We start from the raw sequence: 25,288 nt of genomic DNA, 5'->3' as shown, positions 1-25,288 counted from the left end.
TCCCAAGGATAGAAGACCTTATCACTCCACCACAGTCCTAGGATACCATTGGCCTTCCCTCATCTACAACATATTCTGTGTGCATGAATGGGGGGGGGAGGGTAGAGAAAAAGGGAAAACGAGAGAAAGAAGCTAAGTGGAGTGCCTACAGGCATACTCATGCACACAAGCAGTCCCAGGCTCTTGGTGTCTCCCTCCAGGTTCTCCTGGGGGCTGGGAGGGCTGTGACCAGCAGGACTTTTTCTGCTGTGGACCCTCAGGAGAGCCAGTTCTCGGAATGTCCAGTTCCTAGTCTGACATTGGCTCCCAGGGCTGATCTCCAAAGTTCCACTCCCTTCAGCCAATCCCTAAAGACTTCTCTCTGCTTCCCTATGCATACCCAGGTCTGGCCCTTAGTCTGTCAAAAGGGCCTACCGCCCTACCCACCCATATTCTCATACATTCCCATATTCACTCTAGTTAGCTTGACCAAACCCTTCTTCACTTCTCACTCAACACTATCCCATCCTGGGTTCTTTGGCCTCCGTTCCACTATGTCACCTGTCTTCTGATGAAGCCAGGCTTGAGGGGCATCCCATTTAGGAACATCTCCTGTTCACTCTGATCCGCCAAGTCTGGCACTACCTCACGGTGCGCGTCCCATCATTCCATATGCACACAGCAGTGCCTGCCACAGTCCCAGCCTGACCTCAGAGGCCCCTGCCCATGTCTCTCTGGGTCCTGACATATACATACATAACAGTATGTAGGAAGCTCAGAGGCTGGGGAAGAGACCTTCCCCATATAGAAGGATCAAGAATAAGTCAGTAAAGCAGACGAGGACAAGGGAAACAGAGAGAAGTAGTGCCTCGGGGTAAAGGCAGTAAGCAAGGGTCAGAGGTTGCAGAAGACAGCCAGGTGAGGGTCAGAGGTGTTCTGGGGCTCACATGCTTTCCTCTCCCTAGGACTCTGACCCAGGAGGACCCAGGCGACAACCAGATCACACTAGAAGAGATCACACAGATGGTGAGCAGGATGGCCATTGCACCTGATCACCAAGGCAACGTCCTCCCCAGCCTCATTACTCCGTGACTCCCTGACCAAGTCATCACTTGCATGCATTTCCTATGGCTTTGCAGCTAAGTGTCACAAACCAGGCAGTGTGTTCCTCCCACTGTCCTGGAGCCTAGAAGTCTTTAGAAAAGATGTGTGCGGGGTTATGCTTCCCCAGGAGCTCTAGAGGAGGATACTTGCTTGCCTCTGCCAGCGGCTGGTAGCTTTGTGTTCCCTCAGTTTCTGACTATACTACCCCGCCCCCCGTTCATGTCTTCATGGTCCTGGGATCATATCCTCTGGTATCCCTGGGTTGTCTTCCTTCTGTGTATGTGTCTGTGTCCACTGTGTCCATATGTCCCATCTTACAAGGACATCTGTCATGTTGGCTCACCCTGCTGGCCTCATTGTGAATTCATTACACTGATGAAGATTCTAGACAAGCCCCAGGGCCTAGGAAATTGCTCCGTTATTGAGGAGCAAAATCCAACCAGTAACACTGCCACTTCCCTTTTCTTCATCCACTGAGCCTCCTCCTTTCCCTTACCCCTCTCCTCTCTCTGTCATACCTCATAGGTGTCATAGACACCTATGTGCTGGACCACATGAGATTCTGAAAGACTCCAGACCCTCTTGTCAGTAATGCTGCAAGTTTGTATCATTATTCCCATTTTACAAATGAGGCCACTGAGGCCCAGAGATCTCAATCATTTACTCAGCGGGAAGTGGTAGTCATGCAAGCTGTTCACACTCAGGTCCAGCTGACCCCAGAGAAGAATTCAAACCCTATGCCATGCCACCCCATCCTGAGGAGTCACAGCGTGCTCACTGAACCTGCCCTGAAATGACAGGACCCCAGGGAAGAGTTGTGTTCAACATGAAAGAGCACAAGCTAGGTGTTGCACTCCATACACCATAAGAGAATGGTGACCTCCTGTGCTTTCAGTGCTAAACTAGGATCCCCTGAGTACCTTTGTGAACCCCACCAAAGCCGCTGGCCACTGAATTAATGATGGTTGGAATGTTCAAGACAGGCTCTGACCTGCCCGGGGTGGATTCCATGTCATCAGCTCAGCTCCGGGCTGACTAGTGTATTAGCAGTATCCAGTGTAAGAGCTTAGGACTCTGGGCCCTGGCTCCTCTCTGCTTTCATCCCTCATGGAGAACAGTAGCCTAACTACATTCTGGCCCAGGAATAGCTCTGCATGCCCACACAGCTCAATGACCTGCCAAGGCAGGCAAGGTGGTGGCACCTAGACATCACTTATTACAGATTGATCCTCTGGGCCCAGGATGCTGGACTAGCCTCCCCCACCACTTCTGCATTGTAGAGAACACCCTAGGCTCTTGTTTGCCAACAGAGGCCTGGATGGAATGTTTACACTCCATGAGTACAAGGGCCCTTTTCCTTTGTAAATGCCTTTGGGGCTCTTCGAGGACAAAAGGTTATTGAGCCCCATCTCTGTACACTCCAATCCCTGACAGGTCCCCAGAGCCTTTGAGTGTTAGGTCCAGTTTAGCCGAGGCCAGTGGCATCAATGGGAAAGAGAAAGTTGGCTTGTCCCATTAGTTCTCATAAGCCTTCTGGAAGGTGAGAGTTGTCTCTCAGACCTCAACTTCCAAAGACACTTCAAGTCCTGGACAACATCAAAAGTGAGGAAAAGGTCGCCTGTCCCTACACAGTACCTATAGCCACTGGGACACTGGGTGACACCTCAGTGTGGCCTCCTGGACTCCTCTGTGACCCCCACAGCCCTGCCATCCTGGACCCAGCCCTGAGACACCTTCATAAGACCCTCAGGAATGACTGTAACTGAGCTGCCCACCTTCAGAGGGCCCATCCCCAAGAGCATACAGGAGAAATGCCCCCACAAGGCTCTTGTCCTGCAACCCAGCCCCTGCTGCCCTCATGCCCACATCCTAAGAACTCATCCTCCCCAAAGGCATCCTGCTCCCTACACCCACACTCCGGCACCTGGGCTTCTGTTCTCTGCGCTGGTGACTCTGCCAGGAAACACCCATGACCGAGGAGCGGCTACCACACAGAATCTATTGTCCCCTGAGTCCTCATTCTGTGAAACCCCTGAGTCTGAATCACGTTTGCAGGTCTGCATATCTCCAGTGTCTGCTACCAGCCTAGCAATACAGACCTCACCGATTGCAAAAGAAGTGGGGGGAGGCGAATAACAGAGCACTCGGCCTCAAGGAATGGCATGTTTTCTGGGTGTGGGTGGACCCCACTTCCCTTTCCAACCATGCAGACAGGCCACTTGGGCACTCAGCCAGCTGCTGGAACTTGTGGGTACCTCCAGGTGGAAGCCCAGGTGACAGATCCTGTCATATCCATGAGGGAACCTCATAGGTCAGACACATGGTAGCTGACAGCTGTCTTCTACTCACAAGGCAGGAACACTGCCCCCGGGGCAAATCACACCCGAGAACCCCCAAATCACACCTACTGATGAGTTTTAAAGAAAAATTGTGTTGAGCCCACCTAGGACCAGGAAGAACCCAGAGGAAGTGGCCCATCACAGCTGGGATCAGATACCCAAGTTTGCAACCCAGGAAGCCTATTTACACCTGAGTGACTTGGGCAGGCTTTGGACTCCTTCCTACATGTGTAGTGGTGGCTCCCTACAGGGTAGGCGACAGACGGGGAGAGTCCTCTGGCAGCACAAAACACACATCCGAACAGGGAGCAACAAGCAGTGGGGCCCAGCTTCCTCGCTGGTACCCCATCCACCCACCAGAACTGAGAGGAGATCCTCAAAAAAGTGTCAGAAGCCCAGAGCATCACTCCAGTGGCCTGACTCTGACCTTGCTTCCCCAGGCAGAGGGTGTGAAAGCCGAGCCCTTCGAAAATCACTCAGCCCTGGAGATAGCAGAGCAGCTGACCCTGCTGGATCACCTTGTCTTCAAGAAGATTCCTTATGAGTAAGTGGGTGTGGCTGCCTGCCTTCTCTCCCTCCTTCTCCCTCCTCAGCACATCCCTGTCTTTGAACTCTCCAAAACTTGGAAAGAATGCTCCTCCCCTGTCTCTCTCTTTACCTGTCTCCTGTAAGCGCAGCCCCCCCCCCCATGTACACACTTTTCCAGGAGATTCCTCTTTCTGGGGGTGCAGAAAGAATGCATGTTTATTTGCACACAGGCATGAATGTGTATGCATATGTGTGTTTATGTGTGTTCATGTGTATGCGTGTTTGTGTGTGAGTTTCGTGTGTGTGTGTGTGTGTGTGTGTGTGTGTACAAGCCACAGGAACAAATTTCAGAATTACTCTTGATTTAAATGAAGCCTTGGGCCTGCTACTGTCTGCCCTGCCTTGTCTTTAGTCTCCCTGGTAATCCCTGCTTTGTCTCTCCTCATCTAATAACCAGCATTTATTTGCGAACACTATTCATGTGTGTGGCGCTCCTTAGCATTGTAAATTAAGGTAGTTTTCTTTTTTACGTTTACAGCTGGAACTAAGCATGCTCCCAACCAAGGCATTTCTCTGAATTTCCAATAATTATTACATAATTATTTTCCAACATTGCCATCACCATGTCTAAGACCACACATCACTGGAACATTCTGTGCATTTATTTTGCTTTCCAGGGTCATATCCACAGCCCCACAGGCATGAATACAGCCTCACCTAATGACAGGGTTGACCTGGATACTTAGGAACCCCCAGGATGTGGAAGCAGTGTTACTCCTACCTCCCGCCAGAAGCAAGACCAGGATAGATGTTCACTGGTGTCACCTCCCCATGGCTGCACCCACCTGTGGGACTTCACCTAAGTACCTCTACTAATCACTTAGAAGCGTGGGCAGTCTGTGGCTTCCCCAATAGGTTCCCTGTGCCAGAACACACTGCTTGAAACTGGTTTTTGGTTCATTTATCCTCTTATGACCCACTGCTTTTGTATAGTGTTGAGAATTGAACCTGGAACCTTGTGCATGCTAAGCACACACTCTGTTAACAAAGGTTATCTATCTATCACCTCTGTTCTGAAGACCAGTCACTACCAATTGATTAAATGTAGAAACAAGAACCATAGCAAAACCTGGTGTGCCTACCCGCTTTACAGCAATGCTCAGCCATCTCATACCTCATCCCCTTTCAGCCCCATGATGGTCCCATGAGGAAAGTGTTACTGTTACACTCCCATTTCACAGATGAGTAAAGCATCCAAGACCCAGGGTACAGCACAGAGCTGGGCTCGAGCTCAAGGTTCCTTCCTCTCTGGGCTTCTGCCAAGGGCTGCTCACCTATAAATGATCACCTTGAAAAGCAAAGAAGTGACCCAACACTGAATGAGCAAGGCAGCGCTGATTTCATCTGCTCTGGTTTCCCTTTCCTCGCTGCAGGGAGTTCTTCGGACAGGGCTGGATGAAGGTAGAGAAAAACGAAAGAACGCCTTATATCATAAAAACCACCAAGCATTTCAATGACGTGAGTACACATGCGTGGACAGTGGCTTTCTGCCAGGCTTTCCATTGGCAGGACGGCCAAGGGGTTGAGTGGAGGGCAGGCTGGCACCACACCCTCTGCTGCACCCCACCTTCAGCTGTGTAACCAGAGCCAGCCCGCTTCGCCTCGTTCTTGGTCCCTTTATCTGCTAATGGGTGAACATAAAAGGGCCGTGTGAAGAGTAGCTGGGAATCCTCCAGAGCCATCAGCCAGCAATGGCTCCTGAGGAGCTTCCTCAGGCCTATGATCACCACAAGGAGCTCCTCCTAAGAGTAGGGTCATGGCAGACCAGCCACAGAAAGGATGGAAAGAAGGAAGGGTTGGACAGAAAAGACCAAAAGTGTTCTTGCTGTGTTTCTTATTTTCTTACCTCATCTCAGCCTTAGAAATAAGCAAACTGAGTCTGGAAATGGCAAACATCTTCCCTCAGATATGAACATTACTCAAAGTGTTCAAACTCTCTGACTTTCCAAAGTGTTTACTAAGAGTTTCATCTTCATGCTGATGTAATGTCCTAGCCACCAGAGTGCCTTTCATGATTGCTAAGATTGCGCAACAACTTAGCACTGAAGAGACTAGAGACCCTGAAGTTGCTGATAAAAAAAGGCTAGGTTTGAGCCTAGGGCTTGAGACTGCCCCTAGGCAGGCTTGGAATGGCCCTGCATCTGGCCCGGCCTGTCCCCATCTCTCAGAACTCCCTCTACCCTTGACTTTCCTGATGGAGAGTGGTTAAGAGGGGACCAAACACAAAAGCAGAAAAGTGGTCCATGTGTTCAACAAAAAGGGCTTGAACTGACTCTGATCAGGACACTAAGATTAGATTGGTGCATCACACACACATGCTTTCACATGCATACACATACACTCACACAGGGACATACACACAGGCATACAATGTTCCCAGGATCTCTTCTCAGAGGACTGGGAGCCAAACATGCTTCCGAGTCTTCCTGGGAAGGGTCATGGCTGCAAGGGGCCCTTGCAAAGTTCTTGAATAAAAGTAGCCTCTAATATTTCCCATAACTGCCTAGGACCATGCTCTCTATGCATAGCAATCTCATTTAAAGCTTACACCACCCCTAGGAGATGAGGGCTTCTCTGACATTCAAGATCCGGAGATGCTGAGGTTCTGGAAGGGTCTGCTGATTGGCACAAGGTAGCACATGTGTTTTTCATTGCTGCATAATGGAGGATGACTATGTAAGAGAAAAAATATTCCTGTGTAGGCACCTATAATCCCAACATTCAACAAAAGGGTTACAAGTTCAAGGCCAACCAAGTCTACATAGCAATGTCTTATCTCAGAAAGAAAAAAAAATCAAGAGGGAGGGATGTAGCTTATTGCTCAAGTGCATACCCAGCACATACAGGGTCCTGAGCTGAGTCTCCAGCACTGAAAAAAAAACTCTCCCTGCAATTTTCCCATATGGTGCTCCAATCTCTGCACCCAAGGGACTCATCCTCTCCTAGCCTGTGATAGCCCCAATAGCTTTTGCACACAGCATCGTCATTCTCTGAGTTTAATCAACACAAATAAAGAGCCTTTTTATGGTCAGAAGTGGCAGCACATGATGTCACTTGTCCTGACTGCCTGGCCACAGACAGCATCACATATCAACTCCAGAAAAAAAAATGGGTCCCCCTACAAACATCATCCAGAAGGGCCCTTGTCAGCCAGGAAGAAATGAGGAAGTTGCAGTATTTCGGTGCCAGGGAGGGAGAAGCCTTCTGACCCTGGCATTCTGTGCACCCAGAATGGCGTAAGAACAAGCCAGAAACAGGGTGTGTATTCATTGGTACTGTGTGCCACTGTGGAGTGACTTTCCACCTCATTTAACCCACGACATTGACTCCATAGAGGAAGAACCTGAGGCTGAAAGCGATTACCTGGCGCTGCCCATGTGACACGGCAGAAAAGTCCCCCTTTGAGCCCACACAGAGGCTACCTTGTGACTGTTTGGCACTTGGCATCTCTGTTCACATCCGTCATCCTATTCAGATTCAGAATGTGTGCCTCCGCGACAGAGGGTATCTTAATCTCAGGCACAGCTCAATTTTCTGCTATCTAGTCCTTTGCCTCTAATGTCTTTATCTTGTTGATTGGCTTGGCTAGGGTCTCCAGCACTAGGACCAGACTTGGGTGAGACAGGCCTACAGCCAGAGGAGCTGCCCGCCAACCGCATATGCACCGGGGTGCCTCTGTCACCCCAGCTCTCTCCAGGACAACGTGGAACAGAGATGGAGACAGTGTGCCTTGTTCTTGCTTTTTCAGGGGAGGCTTTTAATCTTCCCCTATGTAAGAGGAGACAAAGTTAGAAAAATTCCTTTCTATTCCTTGAATATCAATCATTTTTACCATGAATGTTGACTTTTTCCTTTTTAATCTTCTCTTATTTTAATGTATATGTGTGAATGCCAATAATTTTTGCCACAAGTTCATATTTTTTCTTTTTAATTTTTTATTTCTTTTTAATGCCTTTGTGTATATGCCTGAGTATATTTATGTGTGCCACGTGCATGAAGGTGCCCACAGAGGCCAGAGAGGGCATCAGATCCCCTAGATTTAATATAGAATTATAGTTACAGGTGGTTGGGAGCAACATGACATGGTGTGGAGAACTGAATCCAGGTCCTTTGAGCCAGTGGCAAGTGCTTTTCACCACTGACTCATCTCTCCAGCTCACACATTGACTTTTCTCCGCTGTTGTTCTGCAGCTACTGAGACGGTCATGTGATTCTTCCCTTGTTTAATATGTTGCTATGATGAATGAGAATTACATAGTTTTTTGTGTACCTTTGGTACAAACCCGAGGCAGCCACAGCATGTAAACAGCTAGGTGCCCAATTTTTTCCTTTCTTGTGTTGCCCATCTCTGGAACATAGCACAGCAGTGCTTTTGTAGAATAAATTAGCAAGTATTTGTTTTGTTTCTCCATCCTGTAGAGGATCTCACTGACCTGTTTTTTTTTCAAATTTGTTCTTTTCTTTTTTTACATTCTTTTTTTAAAAAGTTTTTTTTTATTCCAGCATTGCCTATATGGAGAGATGTAACTGTTTCAGTTTAATTAGTGATAGATCACACGCACGCTGTTTTATGTGTTATCATTCCCCCTAACTTCAGTAGTTAGTTCTCCAGAAGTACATACTAAAGTTCAACGTCCCAGGTAACAAGATGTTATCAGTGAGAAAACCTGTCACCAAGGCGGATAACCCAAGTTTCATGCCTGGAACCCACATGAATGTTATCCGTGGGAAAACCTGTTGCCAAGGCGGATAACCCAAGTTTCATGCCTGGAACCCACATGGGGGAAGAAGAGAACCTTTCCCTCAAGTTGTTCTCACATGCACTGTGGAGTGTCGCCCATCCTCTGGCAAGCACACATACACACAAAATAATAAACAGGTGTAGGAAAGTTCACATTCAACATCCCTCCTTGGCATCCATGCCACAGCAAGTACTTTAGGGAAGGTTTCTTGGTGGTGCAGCTCTCCTTGTTTATATGTAATAGCATCTTCACACCTTTATTCTTTCAATAACTGAAGCACAATTAATAAAATCTCAGAGACAGATATTGGGGTTCAACTTGAAGACCAGAAAAGCAAAGCCGACAGCCACTGGCTCTTACTTTGACCTCAGTTTGAAAATGGCCATCCTGCCTCCAGGAAACCTAAGAAAGAGATTGAGAGTGAGAGCTGTCTCCTCCCGTTTAGTAATCCTCTCTAGTTCTGGAATTAGGGGCGTGCACCACTACTGCCTGGTTTCTATGGCAACCTCGTGTGGCTACTGAGATTAAAGATCTGTGTCCTTGTGACTACTGGGATTAAAAATGTCTGTCATTGAGGCTACTGGGATTAAAGACGTGTGTCATTGCTGCCTGGTCTGTAAGGCTGGCCAGTGTGGCTGTTTTACTTTTTCTGATCTTCAGACAAGCTTTATTTATGAAAGTACAAATGAAATGCCACTATAAATAACAAGTCATCATGTCTTTTATTCTTTAAAAGATTTTTTTATAATTCATTTTTGACTAGCATACAAAGAAATGAGTTTCATTGTGATGCTTTCATACATGTGTATTTAGCTATTATTATACTTCATTACTTTTTATTTTAAAATATTATAGATTCAGGCAATGTGCAAGGAAGCGGATGTTTCCTGCCTTCCCAGCTCCTTGCAGTTCGTGTTCCCCAATGTCTAGGCCCCAGCTTCCACCCTGTTAGCCACGTCACTTCTAACTCCATGTGATTTGTTTGTGTGATTGTGATTGTTGGCAGGATTCCAGGAAGGTCTGGCCTACTGTATATGTGAGACCAAGTGTGTGTCCTCTTCCAGAAGGGAACACGATGGGAAGTTCCCTCAGAGCTGGGCTTGTAATACAGTTTATTCTTCCAGATGAACTTTTGAATCACTCCATTAGGTTCCAAAGCAATTTCCACTGGGTGTTTAATTGGTTTACGTTGAACTCAGAGTTATGAACACATGGTACTTATACTATTATTTGGTAATATGATCTCTTTCTCTGTTATTTAAGCCTTTTACATCCTTTGGTAACCTTTTTCTTGAAATCTTTGTCATTATATTTTTGCTTATTTGTTTTTATTTTATTTTATTGGGATAAAGTTTTACATGTAGCTCAGGCTGGCCTCAGACTTGGGCATCCTCCTGCCTCTCCCTCCCAAGTGCTGGGATTACAGGTACATGCCACCACAGTCAGCTTCACTGTGTTTTTAAATTGACAATTGCTAATTTTTAGAAAAATGTCTCCTCTTTGTATTAAGCATTTGTTTTAATAGTTTTCCAGTTTATTGTTTTGGGGACTCTTAACAAGAAATTGTGTCTGTAAATAATGATAATATTATCTTTACAATATTTATTCCTCTTACTTTTTTCCTGTCTTATTGCGTTGGCTTAAAGATCAGTAACTTGATTGCTTCAGAAATTATCCGAAATGAGGATATCAATGCAAGGGTGAGCACCATTGAGAAGTGGGTAGCTGTGGCTGACATATGCCGCTGCCTGCACAACTACAATGCCGTGCTGGAGATCACCTCCTCCATGAACCGCAGTGCAATCTTCCGACTCAAAAAGACGTGGCTCAAAGTTTCTAAGCAGGTGCGGGCAGGAAGCTGGCACTGCTGCCAGATGGGCCTGGGCTGGGCTTGGGGGCCGGGAAACCAGAATCTCCGGGTGTGAGCAAAGGACTGAGCTGAGGATCCAGATTTCCAGGAAAATTGTGTCAGCGAGGACCAGCTATCAGGCCCCCAGATGTAATAGTGGACCTGGGGGACTTCAGTGACTCCTTGGGCAGCTAAGACTCCACAGTGGGAGCTGTAAGACCGCGAATATGGTAGCGGCACTCTTCTTGGTTTGGAACAAGAGTAGTGACCTCATAAAGCTCTGAAAAGGCATAAGCTGAAAATTCTTTGGGATGAAGTTCTGTTCTGTAGAGCCTTGGGGGACAGCTCAAAAGGAGAGGTCTCCTTAGCAGAGCACACTCTGAGACACTTCAGCACTTCCTTGGTGAACTTGGTCAATGCCCCAACCCTGGTTTAAGTGCCTGCACGAGGATAGACAAGCCCCACCAGAGACAGGGAAACCTCTAAAGGCACCTATGATGGTCTTTCAGTGAGAGAGTCTTGCAGGACCCAGCACCGCCAAGAAGCCTGTCTGCAACACCCTAGATTTGTGCTCTGTATCCCCTTCATTTTTCCCTTCCTCGCCTGTCTCTCGTTATCTTCCCTGAGCCAGAGCAGGTAGTCATCTTACCCACTAACAGGCATCAGCTCTGCAAATCTTCCTGCACAGATAAATAGCCAGTCCAGGAAAGTTCTGGGATGCTTGTTCTTCTGTCCCTCTCTGCTCTCCAGACACTCAAGCCCCTGTGGACAGCTGAGCTGTTGAGTCTTTAGGACCACCCCCTTACACTCAGGGAGGCTGAGCCTCATCCTTATTGGCACATTGGGTGTCCAGGATTAGGGCCGTGGAAGATGTCTTTAATATTAGCAACTCCGGAAAAGAATAGAAGCTGGAAGCTTTAGGGACTACCGGCCACACAGGCACATACTGTCATAAACTGAAGTCAGAGGTTGAGCAGGAAAAAAAAACCTGGAAAAGCCCCTTGTTGTCTGAGTCCATACGGCTTGCCAGGATTTAGACAGGGTTATAGGAAGTCCATTCCAGTTTACTATCTTACTCCTCCCTCCTTGCACTGTTGGCTGATGGCTGCCTTCCCAGGGACCCCCAAACTAGATCCCTGCCCTACTAGACTCTTCCTAGAATGCACAGGCTCTATTTCTTGGCCACATTCTTCAGTGTCATTCTCCTCAGGGAGTTGAGGGGGATGGGGACACACCACGGCCATTCTGAAAGCTTCCATTCTCTTCCAAGAACAGTCTAAAACAAGAGCAGTCCATGTATGTGGCCTGGCCTGCAATCTAGAGCACCATTCAGAACCAAGAACCAGCAGGCCTGGTCTAATAACAGTCAGAGATGCCTCTGGCAACAACTTTAGATGGTAGACTGAATCGGCCGACTCGGCCAGCCCTCCAGATGTTTCCAGCCTGTGAAGTAGTTATTCATCTACCCTGTGCTTGGCACCGATGGATTCTGGAAGGACAAAGCCAACCTCATTATCTCTTCTCTGCAGGCAGCCTGTGGACTCTTGTGACGCACCAAGATGGCCACATTCCCTGAAACACAGTCTTGTTTTCATTGCTTTCTTCGGGGTGTCAGCCCAATTCAATAAATCATGACATCAGATCGAGTCCGGCTCTACAAGAGGGTCAAATGTACCTTGAAATTTTTTGTTCCTCTTTTCTAATTTCAGCTCCTTTACCCGTCATCTTTCAAACCATCTCTGTCCATTGGGGAAGTGTCTGGTGTGGCAGCAGCTAGGAGTGATGTGCCCGTGGTTCTTCACCCCAGGAAGTTGTATCTGTAGGGACAAAAACCTGCTCTTGACACACAACTTGTCTTTGTCCCTTTGGGAGGAAACATTTTTCATCACTCGGTGGTTTCTGTCAGATAAACAGGAAAGGGAGGTACTTTGGAGGCCACAGAAGCATCTTTCTTCTTGACAGGACTCCTGACATAGGTTCTTTGCTTGATCCTGGATCCCAATGCCATATCTAAAGCTTCCCCCTTTTCTTCCTGCTAGTATATCCTCACTTAGCCAGAGCACCTCAAGACCCGGGGCTAGCCCCGCAGGGAGCGTTAGAAGGTGGAAGCCTAGGTGGCCCAGCCTAGGCATGTGACCTGATTTTAAAAGTGAAACACTATGGGAAAACTCCTTGATCTCACTGTATCCTGGATTGAGTGTGGCAGCCCAAAGAGAGTCTGTGTATACAGTAGGCATGGGGCTGTGGAAGGAATCAAATTGTGCCCTTCTCAGAGCTAGAGTGCTTTTCCCCCATACATCAGAAATAGCCTACATAGGGCCAGTGAGCTGGTTTGGTAGGTAAAGTGGTGAAGTTCAACCTGAGTTCAATCCCCAGAGCCCAGAGTTCAATCCTCAGAGTAGAAAGACTCCTGAGGCATGACATCTGACCTCTACATACACCTACAAATCACACACACACACACACACACACACACACACACACACACACACACAAAATAATCTGTATATGTGTCCACGACCTAAAAGTATGGGGACCTCTGAAGCCAGAACTATATGACTAGACCTCGTGATTTAGCTTCTGTCTCCCCAAATCCACCATAACTGAAATAGTGCTTCCCCATTGAGAATGTCTGAGGAACGGGCCATTGCTCTTGTGCATGCTGAGAATGGGTGAGAGAGGCTGAGGAGGACCCAGATCTGGTACTAAATCCCCACATCTGACCTGAATCCATCTTGGGTCCCTCCTCTGCAGATGAGTGGGCATGGAGAGGAGGGGGGTACCATCCTCATCCTCAGAAGAACTGGTACAGGTAGTCACCAAGATCCTGGTAGAGACTGGCCTGGCGATGTGGGCTTTCCTAGGGTGCTGAAAGCCAATTCTAAAGGAAACTTGGAGTCAGATGCTTTAGCTCAGTGTGAATTCTGTCCTGCAGTCGCATGGCTCTGACATCAGGTCAGACTGCATTTGTGCTTTGAGCAGGGTCAATTTAACACCAGTGTTCCCTCTCCTTACAGCTATGTCTCTGTCCTCTCTTCCCCCTCAGAGGGTACACAGGGAACATCCATCAGCATCAACACTTACACTGCCATCTTCTACGACTGCACACACCATGGCCTGTGACTGTGTCCCTCTAGGGACAATGAGTACTCCCTGTCTTGTGATGCCTGGCTGCCCTCAGCTCGGTTTCTCACCTGCATTCTGGATTATGAAGGCCATATCTGGAAAGGAAAAACTTTCCTCATGTCCTTCTATAAATGAGGGCACTGAGGACCTCAAAGAGACATCCCATAGACCGGACAGGGAAAGGAGCACAGAGACAGACCCAGGGCAGTGTACCCCCCTGGGAATGTAGCAGTCCTTGCCAGGTAAACCCAGCTGCCCATCCTCTGCCCTGCTTTCATGCAGCCCAGGTCTGGCTGATCACTTCACATACCCTTGGCCAAGGGTTTTATCCTTTCCATCCTTTCTTGGATGATCAGCTCCTCTGCCACCCTTTTCCTCAGTTCTTGACCATTGATGGTGCTCCTGGTCCATCAAAGTGAAGGTGTGAAAAAGTGATCAGATCCATTCGGTCCAGCTCGTGGGAAAATCCTAAAGGCTGACGTATAGCTCGGTGGAGGACAGTTGCTTCATATGTCAGAATCCCCGGGTTCAGTTCCCAGGACTGAAAAATGCAATCATGAATATAAAAACTCTAACTTAGATATTCCCTGCTCTCAGTGCAGGCTCCTTCAAGTCATCCACCAAGTCCTCATAAACCATCATTCTCAGGATGGCACCAGTCTCCAGGGTCATTACTCTCTTCGGTGCTCTAGGAGATGTGTGTGAAGAGGGGAACATAGGGCAGGGATTAAGCCTGAGTCCTAAGGAGATCACGGGTGAGACTCCCAGGCACAGAAAGTCCCCAGATCCAAACGTGGCCTGGAGCCCTCGGGTCAACATGTTGGATCACAGGCCAGAGCCTGGGGCTTGGGGCCTGGATGTGTGTTGAATGTTAGTAAATGCTTCTGGTTCCTTCTAGACGAAAGCTTTGATTGACAAACTCCAAAAGCTTGTGTCATCAGAGGGCAGATTTAAGAACCTCAGAGAAGCCCTGAAAAAGTAAGTGCTGCTTCTTCCTTGTGTGTCTAAAATTGTAGAGCGTGTTACAAAGGCGTCTTCTCTCCACATCCAGTCAGAGCAGGAGGTCTGCCTGCCCCTCTGCCTGCCCGTGAGACCCATAGACTCGCCAGATCCCGGCCCCGGGTCAGCCTTGCCCTCCACTCTTTACCAGGGAAATGCCACAGCACCTATCTGTGCTTGACCAGAGTTGGTGCCAGATTTCTTGTTTCTTAAATACGATTTTCCATTTTAATAATCCCAATAACTGGCATGTCAAGTCGGTTTATTTAATGTGGTTGTGTTTCTTGTTCACGAGGAGAAATAGTCATCAAAATGAGTGCGTGAGTGATTGACAGCTGCATCTTCGAATCAAAGAAATACATTTTACCGACAATTGGTAACACAATTGCCAATGCATTGTGGGATTTCTAGGTACACTCTGGCCTCAACCCATGGGATTCTAATGACATCTCGAAGGCAGCTCTTTCCATCCTGTCTTCCTAGACAAAAGACAGAGACCTAGGGGCCATGCCAAGGTCATGTGACCATGGCATTAGAACCTGGGGACATGGCCTGAGCTGGCTTCCAAGACCAGTACTTTGCTGTGTGCCTTGGGCACTGTCTTATGAGGTTCAGGTACCTCTGACAAGAAAGCCATGACTCAGATCACTTTGGCCGCACATTCATGAGATACGGGCTCTAAAAAGACAAAACTGCTTTTATTGCTTTCTTCAGGCTTCCATACTAGGCCCCACCCCCATTTGTCCCTGTCTCTCTGCTGGCTGGCTTCTCAATGGACTTTGGAGATGCTGGGTCCCTGTAGCTTTCAGGAATACTCTCCTCCCTTCCATAAGGGGCCTCTTGACCACAGCCAATAAGAGCCGCAATGGAGGTCACCGCTCATAGTCACGGGACAGCCAACACCTCCAGCCCTTGACATTGGCTGGGATGCCCTGCTCACTCGTCTTCCCAGACAGCCTCTCCTGCCTCCTCTTCTTGTTTTCTTCCTGCCCTACTTCTTGTCCATCCTTCACTAGCTCAGTGTGTCATCGCCTTGACCATTTCCACTTTGTTTATGTCCTCAGACAGATGTTGAACCCATCTGTGCTGTCCGGCCGTCTCTCCTCCGCCCGGGCTCTCAGGAGCCCCTGTGGACTGTGCTTGTCCGGAGCTGCCCCACTGTGCATTCACCAACTGTCCGTCTGCCTCTGGGCGTTGCTCCATCTGCCTCCTTCACACGGCTTCCTCATCCACCGCAGCCACTACTGCTACCTAACTGTCTCCGTGGCTCCCATTCTGTCTGAGTCCCTCTCCTGATTGTCTTCCCTTTCAGGTCATCTGTATGCCTGTGTAAGTGCCTCCCCTAGAACCCTCTGCTGCCTATGGCACAGGGCAGAAGGCTTAGGGGCTTTCCGGGTACCAAGATCTTTATGTAAGGCAGATCTGCCCTGTGGAGATGGAGAACAAACCATGTCCAGTGATGCTGGGGAGTCTGTTTTACGAGAAAAGGGCCAGAAAGCAGAAGATAATTGACAACAGTCTCTAGGCAGACTGAAAGAGTAAGACCCAGCCAGAGTCTTGCCGTGGCTCTCCTGTGAGGGTCTTCAACCGTTTCAGTTGTCCCTGGAATCTTTTTCAGCCTGTTGTCACTGGGCTCTTAGTCTGAACTCTCCTCAGCTCTCTGGTCCTAGTGGTCTTCATCAAAAGGACTCAGGCAGGGTTCACAGGGCAGTGAAGAAGATATAGAGAGTTTATTGTAGAGCTTAAGATACATGTTCAAGAGATGAGAGTGAGCGGTAGCCAAAGGGACCAGTGTAATGACCTGCACGGTTAGGTTGGCTTCGCACTTTCTAAAAGGTCTCTGGAACAGTTTCCTGAAAAGCATTTTCCTGTCCAAGTGACTGACAGGCCCATTTGGATTAATGCTGTACCATTGTTTGAGAGCAATCTTACTAGATAGTTATCTGTTGATGACTACTGATTGATGGCAGCTTAGAATGTCATATCTTGAGCTGGGAATGTAACTCAGTTGGTAGAGTGCTTACATTAACTTTCAAGAGGCACCGGGTTCGATGCCCAAGCCCACATAAAGTCAGATGTGATGGTCAGATCAGCCAGGGTTATGTAGAGAGACCCACTTTCAAAAAAGCAAAAACAACAATAAAAATCTGATGTGACAGTACACACCTTTAACCCCAGCACAGGTGATGGAGACAGGAGGCCTAGTTCAAGGTCTATACCGCATTTTCCTCCAGCATGGCAGGAGTGTCAAGTAGCCTGAGGAACAATTCCTCTAGTATCTCTGTGCTGAGAGGAAGTTACAGACCACTATCTCAAGCATCCCCTAAAGATGCAGAAGGGAGGATAATGGTGGCTCACTCCATCACCAACCCCAACTCCCCTGCACCCTCCCAAGGCACCAGAAAAGCTGCTATAGTACAGGCTACAAATCCCTGCTCAGAGCCACACATCAGAGGCCTGGTCCATCACACCAGGGTCTCATCTCTTGTAACCATAGACCCTGAGAATCACCCACCCTTCCCCAGAAGGCACTTACACCCCTAAACTTAGGTGGTAAGAGGACAGGTGTTAGAGAGGCTACACTGTATGACTGCTGGAACCTGGGTGGGGGTGGCCCAGCCTTCCCAGAAGTTCCTGAGCACAGAGTAACGGTGGGGAGGGGGGATTAGTGACCTGGCATAAAGCTGGGAACAGCTGGGGAGCTCCATTGCACAGACATCAGAGAAGCAAAGAAAGGCATTCTGGGTCACAGAAGGAGGAGACACAAGTAAGATTCCCATCCCCCAGCCTGTGTGAGGGTTCAGGCAACTCCACACTATCCCACCCTCCAGCCTGGCTAGCAGTCTAAGTCTGGATGTGCCCTATGAGTCTCCGTAACTAGAAATCCCGTTGCCTCTAGACAGGCAGAATGTGCATGCAGGGTGTTCTGTTCTTAGCAGAAGTTCCTTTCCTTAAGTGAAAAAATTTTGTGGATGCCATTTGTTTCCAAGTTGTGACCCACCCTGTGTTCCTTACCTGGGGATGTACCTCACTGACTTGGCCTTCATCGAGGAGGGGACACCCAATTACACAGAGGACGGCCTGGTCAACTTCTCCAAGATGAGGATGGTATGTTTCCCTGGGTAGACGGGGCACAACTCCATACTGAACCACCCAGACTCCGTCCCAGCACAGCCTGTTCTGACTGCCCCTGTTCCAGGTTCATCCCATGGAAGGTCTCCAGTAACAACCATGACTGACACTAATGGCATTAGCCCTGTGTCCCCTGCCTTTCCCACTTTAGCCCAGCACCTCTCCCTACAGGGGAGGATGGGCGAAATCAAGAGACCAGCTCAAGGCTCCCACACGAGTTAAAAGAAGAGCTGGTTCTGAATGCTGGGTCTGACCCCAGAGCCCACAGCTTTCCTCACAGCCCACACTTTAATGTTCGTTCACAGAAATGCTTGTTTAACATAACTAAAGAAAAATCATTCTGTAACAACACCTAAGAGAGCAAGTTTCAAATCTGCTCCTAAAGATTCAGAACATGGGGATAGGAGGACTCAAGGAGACCACTCTGAGCAGGCACAAGACTTATGGTTATCCATTTCTCTTACTCACCCCCCCAGAGAGCCTCTCTTTGCACCCACTCTGTAAAATGGGTTTGCACATTAATAAAAAGCAAGTCTTTCCAACGTAAACGAGAAGCTCCATCTTGGTGATGGAGGGAAGTCCTTATGTTTCGCCTCCAGGCACGCACACATTAGACACCCACAAGCCTTTCACTTTGACTGGCAGCTAGGGTTTGGTTGTAGCGGTGTTGGGAAGCCTTTGACCCTGCCTGAGGGAGTTCTCTTCATCAAGCATGGGTACGTGCTCAGTGTGCGTGTATGAGTGCACACGCACACACACACGCACATACACACATACACACACCATGCACACATACACATTATCACAGATATCCCAACGGACAGGTTTCACCTCAGAAGCGGGGGCTGGCGTAAAGAAAGCCAGTGGAGTTTTTCAGGAGGGAGTGTGACTTCAGACATAGCTACTGATGACCCTTTTCATCGACAAGGCAGCATGAGAGAGCAGACTATTCTAAAACACCCCTGCCTTCCCGCAGATCTCCCATATTATCCGAGAAATTCGCCAGTTTCAACAGACTGCCTACAAAATCGAACACCAGGCAAAGGTAAGAGGGCAACACTTGGGGTCTCTCCTCTCCTTCACAGTGCTGCTGTCTGCACAGGCTTCTGCTCTTTCCTGGAACACCTCTCCTCAGGCCTTCCAGGATCCTAATGGTCCAGCATAAAATGTTCCACAGAAACCACCCCGTTCCTCTTCCCTGGCCAGAGGCAAGCTGGTCCTTGCTTGTGATTCTTGCCTGATTTGACATCTCACAGGGTGTCTAGAAACAATGTCTGCTCTCCCACAGGGCTAGAGACAGGGCTCTAAACATCCCCAATGCTTGGTTGGTTAGCTGTGGTTTTGCTTAGTTTGTGTTTTATAGGGTATGTGTGTGTGTGTGTGTTTGTGTGTGTGTGTTCAGATACACATGTACCATAGAGCCTGAGGAAGTAAGAGCACAACTTGTGGAAGTCAGTTTTCTCCTGCCAGGGATTGAATTTAGATCCCCAGGCTTGGCCACAAGTGCTTTACCAGCTGAGCCATCTTGCTGGTTCATGATTGATATTTTCCAAAATCTCATATAGCCCAGGCTAGTCTCGGACTCACTATGTAGCCAAAGACGACCTTGAACTTGTCATCTTTCAGCCATTTTCCAGGGGCTGGGAACACAAGCTTGCACCTCCACGCTCCTGTTCTTTGGTGCTTGAGATCAAACCAGCACTTTGCAGATGGTAGGCAGGAAACCGAGCCATAGCCCAGCCCCAAACGCTGCTAGTTTTGAAAAGCACTGTGCCTCAAAGACCCAGAAGTCACAGGTTTTCCTCCCAAAGATGAGGGTATCCTGCTTCTCAAGTCTGTATCTGGCCAGTTCATAAACACCACACATTTTTCTCCACCGCAGTATCACCTGCTATCCCCTGCTCAGCATCACCTTGTTTTCCTTGGTGTCTGCAGCCACTCCTTTCGGAGACAGACTGGCCTCATTCTCGCTTAAAGCTGCAGGAAACCCATTCTTCTCACTAATCCTTTATGTGGATGGACATCTACCTCACTCTAGTCTTTCTTCTGCTACAAATCAAGCCCAAAGAAAAAGCTTGTGTTGGAGCTGGGGATGTGACTCAGATGTTGACGTACTTGCCTAGCATGTGAGGTGCCCTGGGTTCAATTCCCAGCATAAAATCAGGCATAGTGGTCCGGGCCTTAAACCCCAGCGCTTGAGAGATAAAAGTAGAAAAATCAGAAGTTGCAGGTCATTCTCGGTTACATAGCAAATTTGGGACCAGCCTGGACTACCTGAAACCTTGTCTCAAAAAAAACAAAGTGGTTGCTGGGTATGGTGATGGACACCTTTAATCCCAGCACTTGGGAGGCAGAGGCAGGTGAATCTCTGAGTTCAAGGCCAACCTGGTCTACATAGTGAGTTCCAGGACAGCCAGAGCTACATAAAAGAGAGACCCTGTCCCAAAAAACAACAAAAGTTAATTCTGTGCCATGTTCTGTTCTGCCACGTTGAGAAGATCCGTGAATAATCACCTGGGCCACTTGTATGTTGCTCTTTGTCCACCCAATAGACACACATTCACTGAATGAGTTCTGTGCTCCCAGCTATCTCAAGCCACAAGGCACAGTGTACAAAATAGATAGGCCCTTGGTCCTCATGAACATGTACTCTGGAGGGAAATAGACAAAGAAGTAAAAACCACAGTACAACAGCACACTCAGTGGTGGAAAGCTTGCTTAGCATGATTGAGACCGTGAGGTTCAAACCCCACATAGTGCAACGAAAAGAAAAACTAAATGAAACACACGCACACACACAATATTACTCTAGGTTAAAGGAGACTAAAACACATGACATCTAAATTCAGTGTATGAAGGTTGATTAGACCCCAGGTTTAAAAACGCTATGGGGGCTAGCAAGGTGGCTAAGCACGCCTAACAACCTAGTTTGATCCCCCAGAACCCACAAAGAAAGAACTGACTCTCGAAACTGTCCTCTGATTTCTACATGCACCCCACAGCACATGAATGCCCCCACACACACAACACATATACACCCATAATAATAATAATATAAAAATATTTGAAAGGCACTCGAAATTTAAATATGACTTGTATATTGGATAACACTAGTCTCCAGCGCACGAGCGCAGGCACACACACACACACCAGCCCAAAAATGTCTGTGTAGTCTGTCAGTTACTTTTATTTATTTATTTTTTTTATTGAAGACAAGATCGCCTATGAAGTCCTGGCTGGCCAGGAGCTCAATATGTAGACTCAATATGTACACTAGCCTGGCCTTGAACTCAAAGAGCTTGACCTTCCTCTGCCTCCCACCATATTTAGCACTTTTTAAAAAGTGTCTCCTGAGAGCCAGGATTGCCTTCGTGGCAAGAACTCTCTCTACCAACTGAGCTATATCCCCAGCCACACATCATTGAGAGAGGGGGGGAGGGAAGGGGGGAGGGAAAGGGAGGGGAGGAGGAGAAGGAGGAAGAAGAAGAAGAAGAAGAAGAAGAAGAAGAAGAAGAAGAAGAAGAAGAAGAAGAAGAAGAAGAAGAAGAAGAAGAAGAAGAAGAAAGAAGACATAATTATCCACTTAAATTTAGCAGTGTTGGAGGAGCTTTGTTAGTGTATCACACACTATATCTAAAAAGTACTATATTGCTAACATGGCCCCTGGAAAGTCCCAGAAGTTCCCAACAAAATATCAGGGCTCTTCTTTTCTGTCTCCTGCCGCTACCCTAACCTTCTCTCAAGCTCTGATGTCCAAGATGTATGAACACCACTGCTCCTCCAACTCCTTGAGTGGCTCGGCCTGATGGACTGATGTCAGCAGTCTCCAGCTCAAGAAAAACAGGGAAATGAACTTTGTGCTCCCCTGGAAAGGCCTGGTCAGTCTGCTTTGGGAGCTGAGTGCATTGATATAGTCCAGAGAGAACCCTTTCTATGGAGCTACTGGCTAGGGCTAAAAGTATAGTTCATTTCCTACAGTCATAGGTCACCATGTCTTTACCTGCAGGGCTGGGTGAACCTAGACTCTGACATCTGAGGTCATCTTCCTAGAGGTACAGGGTGTGAGCTGTCAATCAGACATAGCAATAATTTCATCTGTTCCTGTCAATCAGCATCCAGCTGCTTCTGACCTTCCTGGAGACAGAGTCAGTTCCCCAAGGCAAAAGCCACAGGCTTCATCTCCCCTCAGCAGCTACCACTGGACTGTCAAGCACAGAACACAGGTGTCATTCCTTTCCCTTCTTGCTCTTGGTTTCTGTGGAGAGAAACACATTTGGCTCCAGATTGACAAACACATGAACCTTGGGTCCAGAGAATTTTTGTAAGGTCAGAGCTCTGGCCTCTCATTGAGTGTGCAGGAACTCAGCAAAGGACTGAGACTCAAGAGGAGAGCGGACAGTCAGGAGGAAAGACAACGACATTTCTCAGTTTTTCATACTAACATTTATGTCAGCCTCAGCCATGGGGAGCCTACGCGGACCCTTCCCCATGGCAGCCCTGCTGGATGTAAACATGTACACCTGACGATTCTGGAGAACTCTTCAACCTGAAACACTGAAGGAAGTGTTAACACCCACGCACCACCGCTTAGTTTAAACAATGGGCCTTTTCAGGGAGTTGTTTGCTTTGTTCAAGTCCAAAACATTTCCTCAAGAGATCAGATAAAGAAAAAGAAAGAAAGAAAGAAAAACGGAAGAAAAGCAGTCAAGAGCAATGTTTCCCACATGTGATTTACAACTATTAAGATGTTTATTAAGAGAATACAGGAACTGTGGCTATAACTCCGTAGTTCTAACCCCAGCAACACGCACAAAGTAAATCTTCAAACAAAATTTAAATAGAAAAGTTATATTAAGACAAAGCACAGCCAAATATAATGGAGCCAGCACTTGAGAAGCTGAGGCAGGGGATCCTGAGTTTGAGGCTAGAGTTAGCCTTGTCACATAGCAAGACCCTTGTGGGTGGGAGACCAAAACACTATTTCTCATAGGTGTATGTCCTGAACCTACAAAAGCATTTGGCTCCCCCAGGCATGGTGCTATACATTTGCAGTCCCCATATTTCGCAAACTAAAACAGAAGGATGGTTTCAAGTTCAAGGCTAACCTAGGCTACATAGTGACTTCTAGACCAGTCTTTGGCTATAGACTAAGACCCTATCCCAAAAAAAGCAAAAGAGAAGAAAAATTCTTGCAAGAAACGCAGTGTCCGCAGCCTGGGACGTCCCCTAATTCTATTGTTCCTTTCTCTCATTTCAGGTAACTCAGTACTTACTGGATCAATCTTTTGTAATGGACGAAGAAAGTCTCTATGAGTCTTCTCTCCGAATAGAACCAAAACTCCCCACCTGAAGCTGCCCCCAACCTGCCCCAGCTACCCCGTGGACACCTGCTATATGATATTGTACATAATCGTTTGGTTCCTCTGGATTTCTTCTTCACTATGTGCTTCTCCGAGAATACAAATCTGTTCTTGTTCTTAGATTCCTGTAGAACCGGAATATGAATTTCTGCCCTGTCTCAGACTTTGCCCCGCCCCCTGCGGAGCCTGTTCCTTCAAACAGCTGTACACCCTGTCAGCTCTCCCAGGCCCTCACTCCAATCAGAAGAAGAGACAGAATCCACGTGACACAAGTCTCCAACTCCAGCCCTGCTTTGTCCCTCCCAGCGCAGGCCCCCGGGGTTAGCTCAGGCCACCCAGGCATCCTCTCCAGCATGTTCCATGTAGTTGTTATAACTGGGTGGGGGGAGGGGGAGGAGGGAGGGGGAAGCCATACCTGCAAGTCCAGTCCTTGACACCCCTTCCTGCTGATGGTGATGCTCCTTTCCAAAGCAGCTTCTTCAGCCAAAACCGCAGGTCTCAACAGTCCCCATCTGTCAAATCCCAGTAAAGCTGGCTGGAAGGGAGTCCTGTCAACTGAGAACCACGCCCCTTGCACCAAATGCCACCACTTCTGGCACCATGCTGCCCTCTGCTCTAGGATTAACACCAGATAGCATGAAAAGCAGGCTCAGCAGAAGTGGACACGACCCTGGAACTTCTCTAGGAAAATGGAATCACTCCACCAAGTCATGGTGACTCTGGCCGACCTCTGCCCAGCCTCTGCTGGAAGTCAGGAACACAAAAAACGTCACTTCTCCTCTTTCAGCTGCCTGACAGTCACTACAAGCTTATGTTGAGATGCCCTGAGTCTGTATACTTTGTGGTAATTAGTCCCATGACATAGAATTAGGAAATCAATAACCGAGTGTTTTTATTGCATATACTGTAGTCCTGTCTAAATGCCTTCTAGCAGGAATATAGTGAGGTAGTGCTTATTCTGTGAATATTACCATGATTTTTTTACATTGTACAGTAGAGAGAACACTCAGAATTGGCAGGCATGCTCCATTTCAGCAGACAGACAACTTTTGCTGTAAGCAATACCTAGTGGTATGAGAATTCTATTTCAAGCCCTAAAATATTTCAACTTACAGCTTGTTTGGGAAAAATTTCCATTTTTGTAAAAATATATGTTTCCTGATTACCTCTTGCTAATAAATCTATTCTATCTCAGGGTGAACAGTGCATTTTGATGGGTTTCATTTGTTCCCACAAGAAGTGGATACTGGATGAGAGTTGCTCCTTACCAGTCCCTGGACTGGCAGAGAACTCTCAAGTGGCAGTGACATCATCCTTGCTTTGGTCTGATGAGGTTGATTGCTTCCATCCCCCATTGTACCCAAAACCAATCACTCAGAAAAGGAATGGTCTAAAACAGCATCATTCACAGTAGCATCTTTATGTGACTAGGGTGTCTTGCTGTGTCCAGGAGTGACCACTCCAGGTCTCAGGAAGAAATACACAAGAGCTTCTTTCAAACCAGCCTCAGAACATTCTACAACATTCTACATGTCAAGCACGAGGAGAGAGGGTTTCTGTTCTTCTCAATGGGAAAGGGAAGGGAAGAAATGTGGAGCCATTTTCTGATTACTAGAGAAACAGGCACAGGTGCAGAAAGTACCTTGGGGATACCAAGGAAAGGTGACCAGTGCGCTGGGATGAAAGTGAGGAGAGGAAGAGACCTCCACAAGAGTGAACACCAAGACTGAGAGAAGACAATCTGCCAGGCAGATAGGGTGGGGAGGAGTGTGCCATGCGGAGGGAGGGGCATGCAAAAAGGCCCAGATGCGGGAAAGAGTTAGAATGTCTGTGAGATGCTAGCATGAATGAGCAGGGTGTTCAAGAAATGGAGATACGGTGGAGGAAATCAAACCATGGGAGACCTGGAAGAGGCCAGGCAAAATGGCTCAATCGGTAAAGGCTGCTCTTGCTGCCCAGCCTGACAACCAGAGTTCAATCCCTGAGACTCTCATGATGGAAGGAGAGAACTGAATTGTGCAAGCTGTCCTTTGACCGCCACATGAACACTGTGTCACATGCACACACACA

At 47.8% G+C, this 25,288-nt stretch overlaps 1 protein-coding gene across 2 annotated transcripts in view; it reads left to right on the top strand.

Annotated features, from left to right (window-relative positions):
• Window positions 1-24,419, top strand: part of Rasgrf1 (Ras protein specific guanine nucleotide releasing factor 1) — a 110,000-nt gene extending 85,581 nt beyond the window's left edge. For both annotated transcript variants that reach the window (XM_075965023.1, XM_075965021.1), the window contains 8 exons: window positions 945-1,005; window positions 3,863-3,966; window positions 5,384-5,468; window positions 10,399-10,596; window positions 14,626-14,705; window positions 17,717-17,834; window positions 18,835-18,903; window positions 23,116-24,419. In XM_075965023.1, the coding sequence (XP_075821138.1) occupies window positions 945-1,005; window positions 3,863-3,966; window positions 5,384-5,468; window positions 10,399-10,596; window positions 14,626-14,705; window positions 17,717-17,834; window positions 18,835-18,903; window positions 23,116-23,208 (808 nt within the window). In that variant the 3' untranslated portion in view covers window positions 23,209-24,419. The remainder of the gene's footprint in view (window positions 1-944; window positions 1,006-3,862; window positions 3,967-5,383; window positions 5,469-10,398; window positions 10,597-14,625; window positions 14,706-17,716; window positions 17,835-18,834; window positions 18,904-23,115) is intronic.
• Window positions 24,420-25,288: the final 869 nt, after the last annotated feature.

This window comes from Microtus pennsylvanicus, chromosome 3 (assembly GCF_037038515.1).
Source record: "Microtus pennsylvanicus isolate mMicPen1 chromosome 3, mMicPen1.hap1, whole genome shotgun sequence".
NCBI classification, from domain to species: Eukaryota; Metazoa; Chordata; class Mammalia; order Rodentia; family Cricetidae; genus Microtus; species Microtus pennsylvanicus.
This window is presented reverse-complemented; position numbering and strand designations above follow the sequence as displayed.